The following is a 15,439-nucleotide window of genomic DNA, read 5'->3' as shown; positions in this document are numbered from 1 at the left end:
CCAATTAAAAAATGGCAAAGGAAATGAACAGATACTTTACCAAAGAAGGCATTCAAGTGTCTAACAGACACATGAGGAAATGCTTGTGATTTCTAACCATTAGAGAAATGCAAATGAAAACCACAATGAGATACCATCTCACCCCGGCTTTACTGACGTAAATCAAAAGAACAGAAAATAACAAATGTTGGAGAGGCTGCAGGGAGATTGGAACTCTTGTGCACTGCTGGTGGGAATGCAAAATGATACAACCGTTTTGGAAAATGATATGGCACTTCCTTAGAAAGCTAGAAATAGAAATACCATATGATCCAGCAATCCCACTCCTAGGAATATTTCCTAGAGAAATAAGAGTAGTCATATGAATAGACATATGCACACCCAAGTTCATTGCAGCATTGTTCACGATAGCAAAAAGATGTAAACAACCTAGATGCCCATCAACAGATGAATGGATAAACAAACTATGGTGCATATGCACAATGGAGTACTACGCAAGGATGAAGAACAATGATGAATCTGCAAATCATCTCACAACGTGGATGAATCTGGAGGGTATCATGCTGAGGGGAATAAGTCAATCACAGAAGGACAAATGTTGTATGAGACCACTACTATAAAAATTCATGAAAAGGTTTACACACAGAAAGAAACAATATTTGACGGTTATGAGGGAGGGGAGGGGTGCAGATACAAAAGCACTAAAGAGACAATAGATAAGTGGTAACTTTGGTAAAGGGTAAGACAGTACACAATACGGGGGAAGCCAGCACAACTTGTACAAGGCAAGGTCATGGAAGCTCCATAGACACATCCAAACTCTCTGAGGGACTGAATTGCTGGGCTGAGGGCTTTGGGGACCATGATCTCAGAGAAGATCTAGCTCAACTGGCATAACATAGTTTATAAAGAAAATGTTTGTGAGTAGAGTCTGGGGTCTTAAATGCCTGTGGGCAGCCATGTAAGTAAGATACTCCACTGGTCTCACCCCTTCGGGAGCAAGGGAGAATGAAGAAAACTAAAGACACAAGGGAAAGATTAGTTCAAAGGACTAATGGACCACAACTACCACAGCCTCCACCAGACTGAGTCCAGTACAACTATATGGTGCCTGGCTACCACCACTGACTGCTCTGACACGGATCACAGTAGAGGGTCCCAGACAGAGATGGAGAAAAATGTAGAACAAAATTCTAACTCACAAAAAAACACCAGACTAATTGGCCTGACAGAGACCGGAGAAACCCTGCGAGTATGGCCCCTGGACACCCTTCTAGCTCAGTTATGAAGTCACTCCTGAGGTTCACCCTTCAGCCAAAGATTAGACAAGCCCATAAAATAAGACAAGACTAAAGGCGCACACCAGCCCTGGGGCAAGGACTAGATCGCAGGAGGTGATAGGAAGGCTAGTAAAAGGGAACCCAAGGTCAAGAAGGGAGAGTGTTGACATGTCCTGGGTTGTTAACCAATGTCATAAAACAATATGTGTACTAACTGTTTAATGAGAAGCTAGTTTGTTCTGTAAACCTTCATCCAAAGAACAATTAAAAGAAAAAAAGAATAGGATTTTGGAGTCAGTTAAAGGAGCGATTGGTATAAAATTGACAGTTTTAATAAAGAAGAGACAAGGGCCAATCCATAGATAGAGAAGCTGTTGATGGTTTGGATAGAAGACCAAATCCAGAAAGAGGATTCCTATGAGTTTACTGACGATTTAAACAAAAGCACACAGCCTTTTTGACGACCTGAAGGAAAAGCAAGGAGAAGACTACTGGAAATACTTTAATGTCAGCAAAGGCTGGTTTCATCAGTTCAAATGTAGATTTGACTTACTCAACATGCATTTAACTAGAAAAGCAGGAAGCACCAATGTTGAAGCTACCAGAAGATTCAAGGATGAGCTGGACAAGATGGAAGGGGAAGGAGGGAAGCTGTCAAAAGTTTTTACAGTGAAAGGATTAGCTGAAGTTTTTTCTAAACTAAATCGGTGACTTCAGTTGCGGGAAAATATGGGCCCATATGCTGATTCCTTTGTTAAAGTCGATAGGCAGATTCCGGAAGCAGTGAGATGTTCTCTTGAAGAAAAAAAGAAAAGGACCATACAGATAATTCTCACTAATTTTCTGACTAGAAATGTCATCCCCATTCCCAGGGATAATCCAGGTGATCTAGAACTTCCCCCTAACAAAAATCCCATGCAAAATATTAGTATCTAAAATACAACAATATATATAAAAAATTATATATCACATTAAAATGAGTTTTATGCAAACTATGCAAATATGATAGATGTAAAAATCAATCGTTTTAATACATTACATTAATAGAAATAAGGTAGAAAAATCATACGATTTTATCTCAATCAATACAGGAAAAGCATGTACAAGACTTCTATATAGAGAACTACAAAACATATTGAGACAAATTTTAGAAGACTTCAATATAAATTGTGTTCAGCTCGTATACCTACTACAATGGCAAAAATGAAAATGAGAAAGTTCCAAATGTCCTTGAGGTTGCAGAGGAACTGAAACTCTCATCAACTGTTAGTGAGAATTCATATCGGGAAGTATTTGCAGTATTTACTAAGACTGAACGTACACATACCCTATGACTAATCAGTTGTACTATTAGGTAAATACCCAACATTAATGCATACAGATGTTTACAAAAGATATATATAATAATGTTCAGAGTATCATTATTTGTAATTGCCTAAAATTGGAAATAATACAGTTGTCTGTCAACAATAGAATGGATAAATACTGTCATATTCATACAATGGGACAATATGCCACAATGAGAATGAAGGAACATCAACTATACAAATGAATGAATCTCCAAGTATAATACTGAGTAAAAGAAGCCAGATACACATGCAAAAATACGTGACTCAATTTTTATAAAATTCAGAATAGACAAATTTATTTTCTGGTGGACAGTGTTTTGTTTAGTTGTACACAGGGTCACTATGAGTTGGAACTGACCTGATGGCACCTAACAACACTTCATGGTGGTAGCTGTCAGGATAGTGATTACCTTTGAAGAGGGGAATACTAACCAGCAGAGGGCACACAAATTCTTCTGGAGTTGCAGTTACATTTGGTTTCTTGATCTGTAGGCTGGTGCCAAGGGTTTGCTTACTATGTTAAAATTCATTGCTCTATATTTACAATGTGCCCTGTACTATATGTTTGATATCTTTAAATAAAAATATTTACATTAATTTAAAAAATTGCATTAGGTTCTGGGGATACAAAGATAAATTAAACCCCGGGTCAAGATGATTAAAGTTTCATTTGGAATCCAGGAGTGTCACTGAGAATTATATTTCTATGTGCTATAAGCCATAATATAGGTGAGTACAGTGTGTTCTGAGGGCAAAAGAGGAATGGCATATAACCTGAATTGAGAGTGGAGATCAGGAAGGCTTCCTGGAGGAAGTGATGTCTCAGCTGACTGTCAAATAAGAAGTAGGAATTAACCAGATATATCAAGATTGTTAGTTGCAGACGACCAAAACCCAACCAAAACCCAACCAAACCCATTGCCATCAAGTCAATACCAGCTGATAGCAGCCCTAAAGGACAGAGTAGAACTGCCCCACAGATTGCTACATCTTTTTTCTGTGGAGTGGCTGGTGGGTTCAAACAACTGACCTTTCAGTTAGCAGGCAAGCACTCTAACCACTGCACTACCAGGGCTCCTTCTCTTGCAGACAACAGAACCCACTTTAGCTAGTTTGAACAGAAGGTATTTATTAGAAGGTAATAGCTTACAGACTATCTGGGAATGCCCGAGAACCACGCTTAGTTGCTACACAATAGATGGGCCTGATAGCAGAAACATCACTGACCCTAACTATGACTTTCTGAAACCCATGATGTATGGGACTGGGTGCCAGAATTCTGCCATAGCTGTCCACATTTCCATTATTGTCTTACCAAGTGATCCGATCTCCCTGCACATTAACATCTCTCATTTGGCTCACTTTTACCTCTAAATTTTGCAACAGTGCAACAGACTAGCAGAAACGAGGCCACATACGAGCACTCTAGCTGCAAAAAATCTGTACAGGAATGCAGGCCAGAAAGAGTTAGAATGGATGTTGAATGAGGTCATCTATAGGACCTGCCAACCCAAGTAAAGGGAATAGGAAAGTGAGAAGTCCAAAAAGAGGGAAAGCAGCTTTCAGTCTCTACTGGTATAAGCCATGTGAGTAGAACCAAATTTTTCATGGACTTCCCTCCTTCTTACTTTGAGATTTAGGAACTTCAGCTTGGAAGATTCACAGCCTCTCCATGATTCACAATGAGGAGTTTGTGTGTGTTTGTGGGTGTGTGTGTGTGTGGGTGTGACTTTGGTGTCCTTGGTCCAGTGACTTCTTCTGTCTGGAGCTCAGTTTCTGCATCTAAAATTGAGTATACTTGCACAACTCTCAGGATTGTTGTAAGAGTTAAATGAGACAACATACACCCAAGCAGGTAGCATGGTAGCTGGCACCTAGAAGATGTTTAACATGTGTTTCTTGTACCTGAAAGACAGACATCATGGACGTTTATAAGAAAGAGAATTCGAGACAAGTGATATGCTCATTGATTTTACTTTCTTCTTTCAGAAGTCAGTCCTGCTAGGTCAATAGCCAAAGGACATGAAGAGCAGAACTTATGGTGGCACATTGATCTTTGACTCAGACGCAAATGCAATATAATTTCATGTCTACTTGATGGAACTACGTTTCTACAGGGAAAAAAGAAAAGGCAAGTACAGAGGTTACACATCAAATACAATAAGTATAACACGAGGCAATCTATTGAGGAGACCAAAAGAAACTGCCCAGTTAAGTTGCTCACAAATTCTTTGAAATTGTGTTTCATGCCCACAAAAGCAGAGGCTCTCTGGGGTCAGGCTATTATTATTTTACATCAGCTTTATTTAGGTATAATTTACATGCAAGAAAAATCAACAACTCTAAGTGTGCGATTCAATGAGTTTTGGCAAGTAACTACAATTGTTACCATCATGATGTAAAACATTTCTATCAAAGAATAAGTTCCCATATGCCTCTTCAAAGTCAATCCCTTCCTCCCTTCCCTGGGCCCTGGGCTACCAAGGATCTGTTTTCTGTCACACTAGTTTTGCCTTTTTTTAAAAAAAGGAATCATACAATATGTAGTATTTTCTTCCTGGCATCTTTTATCTATGGTGCAGTGGTGGCTCAGTGGTAGAATTCTCACCTTCCATGCAGGAGACCCAGGTTTGATTCCCAGTCAATGCAACTCATGCACAGCCACCACCACCCTGTCAGTGTCTGTAAGTGGAATCTTGTATGTTGTTATGATGCTGAACAGGTTTCAGTGAAGCTTTCAAACTAAGACAGACTAGGAAGAAAGGCCTGGTGATCTACTTCTGAAAATTGACCAGCAAAAACCCTATGGATCCTAACCAGTTGGCTCTGCAGAGGATCATGGAGATGGCACAGGACCTGACAGTGTTTCATTCCACTGTGCATGAGGTCACCATAAATTGGGGCCAAAAACAATACTGCAGTTACACTGTATATCTGTTTAGGTACTGTATGTGTATCTGCACTCTATAAATAAAAAGATTAATGATTTTTACCCCTCAAAAACAAATTTTTACCCCCTTTGGGGTAATATTGTCCCATGAAGAAGACGTGATTTAGTATATAATGCTTTCAAGACTATCAGTAGTGTTGTGTGTATTAATAGCTGATTGATTTTTATTGTATGGTAATACACTATTCCATTGTATGAATGTCCACAATTTGCTTATCCATTTAACAACTGACAGACTTCTGGGTAGTTTCTTGTTTTTGACAATTATAAGTAAAGCTGCTATGCATATTCAATACAAGTTAATGTGCAGAGATATGTTTTTATTCCTCTTGGATAAATATTTAAGAGTAGGATTGCTAGGTGAAATAATAAATGTATATTTAACTTTCTAAGAAACTGCCTAACTCTTTTCCAAAGTGTATATAATATTTCACGTTCCAAATATATGACAGTTTCAGTTGCTCCGTGTCATTTCCAACACTTGGTGTTTTTAATTCTTTCAAGTTTAGCATTGTAGTGGGGATGTAATGGTAACACATGGTAATGTATTTTTTTCATATGTATTTTCCTAATAATCAATGATCGGGCACATTTTCTTGGGCATAGTCACCATTCATATATCTTTGATAAAGTGTCTATTCAAATATTATGCCCAGTTTAAAACACTGAGTTCTTTGTCCTCTATTATTGATTTGTAAGAGTTCTTTTAATATTCTGGATAAATGTCCTTTGCCATATATACACTTTGTAATATTTTTCTTACAGTATGGATTTATTTTTTCATTTCTTAACTGTCTCTTGGAGAGTAGAAATTTTAAATTTTTACCAAGTCCAATTTGTATTTTTTTTTCTTTTATAGTTCATATTTTTTTCAGTCTTATCCAGGAGATTTTGGCCTAACTCAAAGTCACCAAGATTTTATCCTAGTTTCATCCAGAGAATTTATTGTTTTAACTCTTACTATTAAGTCTGTGAAACATTTTGGTAAATTTTTGTATATGTGTGATGTAAAGTTGAAGGTCATTGTTTGTACATGAATATTTAATTGTTCTAGAACCTTTCTTCACTGAATTGTTTTGGCATATTCATCGAAAATCAATTGATGTGCGGGTCCATTTTTAGTCTCTTTAATTCTGTCCTGTTGTTCTCTATGTCTTTCCTTATGCTAAAGCCACACTATCTTGCGTACTGCAGATTTATAGTAAGTATTGAAATCATCCAATATAAATCCTCTAATTTTGTTCTTGTTTTTTCAAAAATATTTTGGCTATTCAAAGTCCTTTGTATTCTCATATAAATTTTAGAATAAGTTTGTAATTTTCTACAAAGAGGACTGATAGGATTTTGTGACTGCGTTGAATCTATAGCTCAATTTGGGGAGAACTAATATTTTAACAATATTGAACCATCAAAGATGTTCACTCTTTCCCTTAAATTCAGTTGCTAAGGAGCTCCAGACTCAAGTACATCTAATTACCTGGGAGACAGGGAAGCCTAGTCTGAGAGTACGTACAGTCCAACAGAGCACAGAAGGGATGGTGATATTTAACCTGGATAGAGGGGATGGCCACAGGATGTCTGAACAAGTTCAGGGGTTTAAGTAATCTTTGTACTTGGAGGTTCAAATATGCAGGTAGGGCATGGCAGGGGGACAATTCTAAGTCCAGTAGTGAGATATGTTAATAGGAACATTTCCAGGGTCAAAATGTAAAGGGAAAATTAAGTAAGATACATCTCCTAGAAAGAGAGCTGGAAGTCACTAAGTGGATACTGGAGAACTTACTATTGATCAGGCCTTCTGCCCAGCCTGCAGAGACAGGATTAACAGAGCAGAACCAACGTCTGCTGTCATGGAGTTGAGGTCTAATAGAAAAGAGTTCAAGAAATGAATAAAAATAACTGCAAAGATGTTACAACGGTGAGTACTGAGTGCGGAATTGAACTGTTCTTCCTCATCAAAGTTAATCGTTCAGTCTCCCCAGTTTCAGTAAATAGTCCTCTAATCACACAATTGTGCAAGTCAGCAGTTTTGGAGGGATCAAGACCCTTCCCTTTCCTGCATTCCCATTCTAGTGTCAATTTCACCTCTGAGTTATTTCTTGAATCTGGCCTGAAAGGATCCAGTGTTGCCACTGTAACTCAGACCGTGCTATGCCTCTGAAGGCACATTAAGGATATTGATCTTTGTCTGAAAAAAAAAAAACAAACAAACAAAAACCAGGAAGCCTTTGAAGGGATTTAAATAAGAAAGTGACATGACCTGATTAGTGTAGTTAATAGATTAGTAAGGCTACAATGTGGAGAGTAAATTAGTAGGCATGAAGACTATTAGGGAAGAGACTCTTTCAGAAGTCCAGAGGAGAAATGATATTACTTTAGATTTGGTTGATGGTTCCTCCATGAATTTTTAAGGTATTTGAGGGTGCAAGATGGGAGAGCTGGGAGACATGCTGTATTTTCAGGGGGCCATGAGAAGAAGTTAGCTAAAGCCACACTGTTAAATGATAAGTATACTGAGAAGTTCAGATGTATTCTCCTGTTGGTATGTAAAAGAAAAAAGTATTTTGTGTACTTAATGCATCCACTCATCTTTCCATCCATCCTACAAACTTTTTCCATGCTTACTACAGTACTGGTAGTATCTGTGCTTCAGCTTCGTGTAGTCTGCAATCCTCTTGAAGTTTTTTGCAACATGTTTTGTCTATGTTCATGTATGTACGTCTCTGGGACATTTCAAAGAGTCTTTAACTTATTAAAGATTAATAATCAGACTTACTGTGTTTTAGGATTCAGGGTATGCAAACGTGCATATGACAGTCTTTATTCTTCAGGCACATAAAGTGTACATTATGTAAACGGGTAAATTACACAGCCACGTTGCCAATGCCATGAAGGTGATATGAATAAAGTTCTGTGGAAGTTTGTCAGTTACACCAGTGCTTGGTCTCTTCCAGGTGACTCCTGAAGCATGGTTGACCACAACATTACCAGGGACCACCTTGTTTTCAGGAACTGCTCATACAATCCTGTAGGGACACCCTATTTAACCTGGCTCTACTGCGTAGTGCTTGTCGGAGGACTACTGGGTGTCATCTCCATTTTGTTCCTGCTGATGAAAATGAACACCAGGTCTGTGACCACCACCGCCGTTGTTAACCTAGTGGTGGTACACAGTGTTTTTCTCCTGACGGTGCCTTTTCGCTTGATCTACCTCATCAAGCAGACTTGGATATTTGGGTTGTCCTTCTGCAAATTTGTGAGTTCCATGCTGCACATACACATGTACCTCACATTCCTGTTCTATGTGGTGATCCTGGTCATCAGGTACCTCATCTTCTTTAAGCGCAAGGACAAAGTAGAATTCTACAGAAAACTGCATGCTGTGGCTGCCAGTGCTGGTATGTGGCTGCTGGTAATTGTCATTGTGGTACCATTGGTTGTTTCTCAGTATGGGACTAAGGAAAAATATGATGAGAAACACTGTTTTACGTTCCACAGAGAACTTGCTAGTAAGCATGTGCGAGTTATCAACTATATGATAATCATTATTGTCATAGCCATCGCAGTGATTCTCTTGGCCTTCCAGGTCTTCATCATCGTGTCGATGGTGCGGAAGATACGCCACTCCTTGCTATCTCACCAGGAGTTCTGGGCCCAGCTGAAAAACCTCTTTTTTATAGGGGTCATCTTTACTTGCTTCCTTCCCTGTCAGTTCTTTAGGATCTACTATCTGCAAGTTGTGGCACGCCCGGAACCCTGTGGCAGTAATGTATTTTATAACGAAATCTTCTTGAGTGTAACAGCGATTAGCTGTTTTGATTTACTGCTCTTTGTTTTGGGGGGAAGCCACTGGTTTAAGCAAAAGATAATTGACCTACGGAACTGCCTTTTGTGCCGTTAGCCACAAACTGCAGTGTTCATAATTACTTCCTTTATATTGGAAGTGGAAATGGACACAGGGGAGGCAGGAATGATTATTTCGATAATTGATCAAAACTATGCCTTTGTGCAGCCAAACAAATGGAAAATGTCAAGAGCACTCATTCCAGTCATTATTTGATCCCTACAGATCTCTGAATGATGTCCATATGAAGACCAGTGATGTTCAGTGCACTCAGAGTTGCAATACTGCTTTATTTTCCAGTACAAAATGTCTGCTAGGTTCATCTAGGAACTGGTATTTCTAGAGTTTTATTAATTCATTCTGGTTTACTAGGTCTGAAGCTTGGTCTTTTCTTAGGGTTTTGGACCAACTCATCCATCTTTTCACTCCAGTTCACTTTAGGTAGGTTCTTCTGGCCATGATCCATCCCCAAAGATACAAATTCTACCTGGCTAACTGCATAAGAAAGCCCACTCAACTCATTCCCCTTCCAAAAAAACAGAGATGGGAGAAGAATGATAAGAAACTGTTCTCAATTATCACAAATGTGGTGGGAAGCCACTTATCTAGAAATCAAGAGAAGCAGAACTCATGGCCTTCTATCATAACAAGGTTTACTAGGTTTGTTCTTTGAAAGCTCAAGTTCATGGACATGAGGCTTAATTCTCTCAATATCAACAATTATACTGTTCCTCAAAAAAATCATGTAAAAGCTTACTGAACCTATTTGAATAACGGCGAAACCATGACTTAGAGAATATTCCTGATCAGTGTGCTGCTAGGCATTAAAATGAGTTCCCAAGGGAAGTGATTAAACTTTTTTTCCTTTTCTGTTGTCTGAAAAAAATTTTAGATGTCCTAGGTTACAGTTAACTTGGATTTTCCTTAAATATAGAGAATTACATTCTACCCTTAAGATGACGTGTCTTTAAATAAAGAAAAACAACATTAAATAACACTCTTGAAAAATATATAGAAAAACCATTAATTTTGACTATTAGATTAGGCTGTATGAAAAAGATCCTCTGTGAATATTTGAAGAATGGATGAAAAAATGTACTTGAAGTAATAAAATTAGACTCCTTTAAAATATGAAATAATATAGTTTTTTTTTTTTACCAGGTTCTGAGTAGATTTTTCCAATATTTGTGTCATAAATTGTGACTTTTGACATGTTAAACAGTGATTTTTTTCAAGAACCTCTAGTAATGACTATGTTGATATACAGGCTCTCCTCTCTCCCCTCCCTAAAGTTTCATACACTTGAAACTTCCAAAGAACTGATTCAATTTCATATTTAATGCTTCAGAAAACCTGAAGCAGTTAATGATGTGAAGTAAAGAACTGAATGAATGAAGGAAACTTTTTTTTTGTTCAGCTAGGTAAATTTTCAGTATTTAAAGTTTTTTTTAATTTATCACTTGATGAGTTCACCAGTTCATCAGATGAATAAGAAATACCCTGTGAGTTTCTATGTTTACTAAAGTAACTGAGTCATAGAAATTAATTTTGAGGAAGAAAAAACAGCAACATACTGCATACATAACTTATTCCCAATTTTTCCTGCTTCAGATTGCCTTCTTTCTGTCTTTTATTCTGTTTAAATTGCCTTCTTTCTGTCTTTTATTCTTTTTTTAAAGTTTAACTTCTTTTATTTCTCATTTGTCATCTTTTCACATTTATTTTCTTAGTTTTTTCCCTTTGACACATAAAATTTGTAAGAAAAATAAAGAAATATAGTAAGATATTTTTAAAGATTTTAAATTATTTGTGGGGATTTCATTAATGTTCTTTTATGTCTATATTTTTCTATCATAATGTCTTTTAGCTTGTAGATTGTATTATAATCTCTTCCAGATATTATATATGTCTGTTCAGGCAATTATGTTTTTCTCTATATTACTATATATTATAATAAAGTACCTTTTTCTTGTGAGCCAATAAGAAATAGTACCCAAAATATAGAAAGTCGATATTCCATAATACAAAAGATCCTATTCATCAGTATTTACAGAATAAAGACAGAAAAAATTCAGTTTGCCTGTTCTTGGTCTCTAATTGCGTAGTAAATGAATCTCAAGAGGGAGTGGGAATGACATGGTCTCTAGGTCCATCTTGGATATCACAATTACAGGAAAATACTTGTGTACTAGTGGCATTTGGTGGCTGGGGCCAGAGTCTTCTAGACTAAGACAGAATAGGAAGAAAGGCCTGGTGATCTACTTCTGAAAATTAACCAATGAAAACATTATGGATCACAACAGACTATTGTCTGATAGAGTGTTGGAAGACGAGGCCGCCTAGGTTGGAAGGCACTCAAAATACACAGTAGTTGCAACAATGGACTTGAACATACCAACAATCATGAAGTTGGCTCAAGGTTGGGCAATGTCTGGTTCTGTTTTAGCTACGGTTGTCAAGAGTCTAATCTGACTTAACAGCAACCGACAGCAATAAGAACTCTATGAGCAGGCAAAATATTGTACATGTTCCTGCGTAGACACAAGGACTTCAGCTGGAGGCTCCTGTCACTCGCAGGGTTTGCAACCCCCAAGCAATCACTTCCAAACTCCGAGGGCTTCCTGGGTAGGAGAGCAGCTCTACTCACTGACCTTAAGACCATGCTACCTTTTTTTTTTTTTTAAATAATATATTTTAGTTTCTGTTGTTGTTGTTGAGAATACACACAGCAGAACATACACGAATTGAACAGTTTCTCCATGTACAATTCAGCGATAGTGACTACATTCTTCAAGTTGTGCAACCGTTCTCACTCTCCTTTTCAGAGTGGTTCCTCCTCCATGAACATAAACTCACTGCCCCTAAGTTTCTTATCCAATCTTTCAGGTTGTCAGTTTGATCCCATATAGATAGATCTTAAAAGAGCACAATGCTCAAGGCAGACACTTTTTTTTCACTGATTAAGCTAAACGATTGCTTGGTTTCAAGAATACTTCAGGAGATATTTTTGGTTTAAGGTTTAAAAAGACCATGCTACCTTTTCAGGAGGCGAGGGCTGGCAAATTCTAACTCTCCTTTTAGAATATGATCCTTTAAGAACTGAATCTAGCAAAAAAATTCTTCAATGATTTTTACAATAGAAAGGTAGCCTTCCGTAGCTTCTTGTCCTTATGTTCTATGGCCCCTCCTCAAAGTTTAATATTTCCTTGATGATTTCAGCTAGAATTGGGATTCAGATATCTATTCTGAAAGAATTATCTTTCCCCCTCTTCCTGCCGTCACCTCCAAACTTCTGCTTTGTATTTAAAATCTTGCTATTGTATGTTTAAAACCTGTTGCTGTGGAGTCAGTTCTGACTCATAGCGACCCTACAGGACACAGAAGAACTGCCACACAGGGCTTCCAAGCAGCGGCTGGTGGACACAAACTGTGGACATTTTGGTTAGCAGCCAAGCTCTTAAACACTGCGCCACCAGGGCTCCATTGTATGTTCACTTCCTAAAATTTTCAAAAATTAAATTTCTGCCTCCCTCTCCTCCATTTCAATTTGTATAATAATCTATCAGTTTTTACTTCACATTTAACTTCTTGTTCTACACAAAACGTGTATTTTGAATTTTATAGATGGTTCAAAGTTAACCTATACTGTCTAAATTTTCCTTCAGTCTCATTCAGAGAATTACATGACATTTGAGTATTTTAGGTTATTTGGTTCCACCCTGTCTTTTTTTCCTGTGCACACATTCCTTAATGATAAGAGTTCAGCCAGGTCTTCATTTTCCATATTAACTGTGTTAGCGGCTTGCTGTCAGAAACGCTTTATTATCGGGTGCCGTTAGAGGCTTCACCTTGAAAATCAAGGTAGGAAGCTTGATTTTCAGTTCCGGGGATCAGCAGCCTGAGGGCAGTTGAGAGAATGTAGGGATCATAGCAATCTCAGCCACAGCTGCAGGTCCTTCTTTATGGCTAGTAATTAAAAAAAAAAAAAGAAAAAGTTGCCATCGAGTCAATTCTTACTCATGGCACCCCATGTGTGTCAGAGTAGATATGCTTCATGAAGTTTTCCATACTGTGATCCTTTAAGAGTAAGTCACCAGGTCTTTCTTCTGAGGCACCTGTGGGTGGACTTGAACTTCCAGATTTTCAGTTAGCAGCCCAGTGTATTAACCATTTGCACCACCCAGGGACTCCATAGTTATTGTGTAAAATGACAAACCCTGTGTACCCAGAATGCTTTTAGGGTAAATATGCTACCTGTCCTTGTGCACAAACCTCCCGCACCCAATGTCGATGAAAGTTTGAGTAATCTACCAGTCTGCCAATGAGAGGTGCTGGCCTGTAAGTAAGTCTTTACTTATCCCGGGAAATGAACAAAGCAATAACAATATAGTCAGTTTTTCATAAAGCAAAATATATTCAATGTTATATTTGAAATATATTTTTATATATCATTTTATTTCTGTTACATCATGAAATAATAGCTATATGACAAAAACTAATAGTAAGATATCATTAAGAGATCTTCAGGTTTGTGGTTGTGCTAAGAATCACACACTGATAACAATTTTCTTGACAATATTGGTCAGTGTCCAGTCATTGGCCTTAGATGGCCTTTGGTCAGTCTTGCTGTATGATGGAGGCAAAAAGAACTCTTTATCTGCTGTTTCTACCAGTGAAGTTGCCCCAGATGACACTTCATTTCTTGAACACTTGCCAATGCTTACAAAAACAGATTTTTATTTGCGATTGAAGTTCATTGAAACATTCAAGAAGTGAACACACACTGAATGTCTCTGTAAGTACTAACTTGTGACACATTGTATTGTTTTTTTTAATTAATTCAGCATTTTATGAATATTAAAACATTAACTCTGTGTTAAACACGTCAAAACAAAGTTGTTTCTAGATGGTTCGTCTGAATATTTTCAAAAATACCTGACGGAGAAAAAATGTGTATGCTGGGAATTGTGTGGTGGTTAAATTTACAGAAGGGCATGACTGAGATAATGTCCATTCTGCCAGGGAAAGTAATCCAGAGTTGTTAGAAAATATGAGAGTTCACATATTCCATTCAGATTTATTGAGCTACACGAAAATGATCAGAGCAACTACAGTGCATAATATAAATGGATTTTCTCTATTGTGATGCTTTGAAACCGTAAAACCTTTTAAGCCATTTAAATATAAGACCCTGATCTAAAAGACTAATACCCATATTTTTTAATAAAAATCTTCGAAAACTATGAAACTACAAATTGTGTATGTTGGCATGTAAATATCCACCGTGTCGACACCTCTTTCTGTTCCCTGGATCTCCTCTCATCTGCTCAAGGACTTTGCTTGAAACTCTGTCCTCATCTTCCTGTAGAACCATTTCATATCTTTCTGCTGAACCACCCATATCAGCATAAAACAGTGCAAAACCACTGCCCATACTCCATAAACAAAGAAAACCCAAACTGGTTGCCATCTAGTCAATTCTGACTCATGGTGACCCATGTGCTACAGAGTAGAACTGCTCCATAGGGTTTTTTTGTTTTTTTTTTTGCTATTATCTTAATAGAAGCAGATTTCCAGGCCTTTCTTCCATGGCACTGCTGAGTGAGTTTGATCCACCAACCTTTACGTTAATTTAGTAGTCATGGACTTAACCATTTGCTCCACCTAGGGACCTAAAAAAAAAATCCATTGCTGTTGAGTCGATTCTGACTCAAAGCAAACCTATAGGACAGAGTAGAACTACCCCATAGCGTTTCCAAGGCTGCAATCTTTATGGAAGCAGACTGTCACATCTTTCTTCCACGGAGCAGCTGGTGGGTTTGAACCATTGATCTTTTGGTCAGCAGCTGAGCCCTTAACCACTGTGCCACCAGGGTCCCTACCAAAGGACTTAGACTCCTGTAAATACTCTATCATCGTTTCTTGCTTCTCTGTATAAGTTTTCTATAAGTACAGTGCAGTGAACTGCTTTTATATGGTCTTTCTAGCCAAAGTCTTGTAACTCCCACAAAATGAT

The 15,439-nt window shown here is 37.8% G+C and overlaps 1 protein-coding gene across 3 annotated transcripts in view; it reads left to right on the top strand.

The window, feature by feature from the left end:
* The window catches only part of LOC101348795 (probable G-protein coupled receptor 141), a 79,003-nt gene extending 68,417 nt beyond the window's left edge, over positions 1-10,586 (top strand). For all 3 annotated transcript variants that reach the window (XM_023739570.1, XM_023739569.1, XM_023739568.1), the window contains 2 exons: positions 4,619-4,760; positions 8,534-10,586. In XM_023739570.1, coding sequence (XP_023595338.1) covers positions 8,548-9,480 — 933 coding nt within the window. In that variant the 5' untranslated portion in view covers positions 4,619-4,760; positions 8,534-8,547 and the 3' untranslated portion in view covers positions 9,481-10,586. The remainder of the gene's footprint in view (positions 1-4,618; positions 4,761-8,533) is intronic.
* The last annotated feature ends 4,853 nt before the right edge of the window (positions 10,587-15,439 follow it).

This window comes from Trichechus manatus, unplaced genomic scaffold (assembly GCF_000243295.1).
Source record: "Trichechus manatus latirostris isolate Lorelei unplaced genomic scaffold, TriManLat1.0 scaffold00137, whole genome shotgun sequence".
Classification (NCBI taxonomy): domain Eukaryota; kingdom Metazoa; phylum Chordata; class Mammalia; order Sirenia; family Trichechidae; genus Trichechus; species Trichechus manatus.
This window is presented reverse-complemented; position numbering and strand designations above follow the sequence as displayed.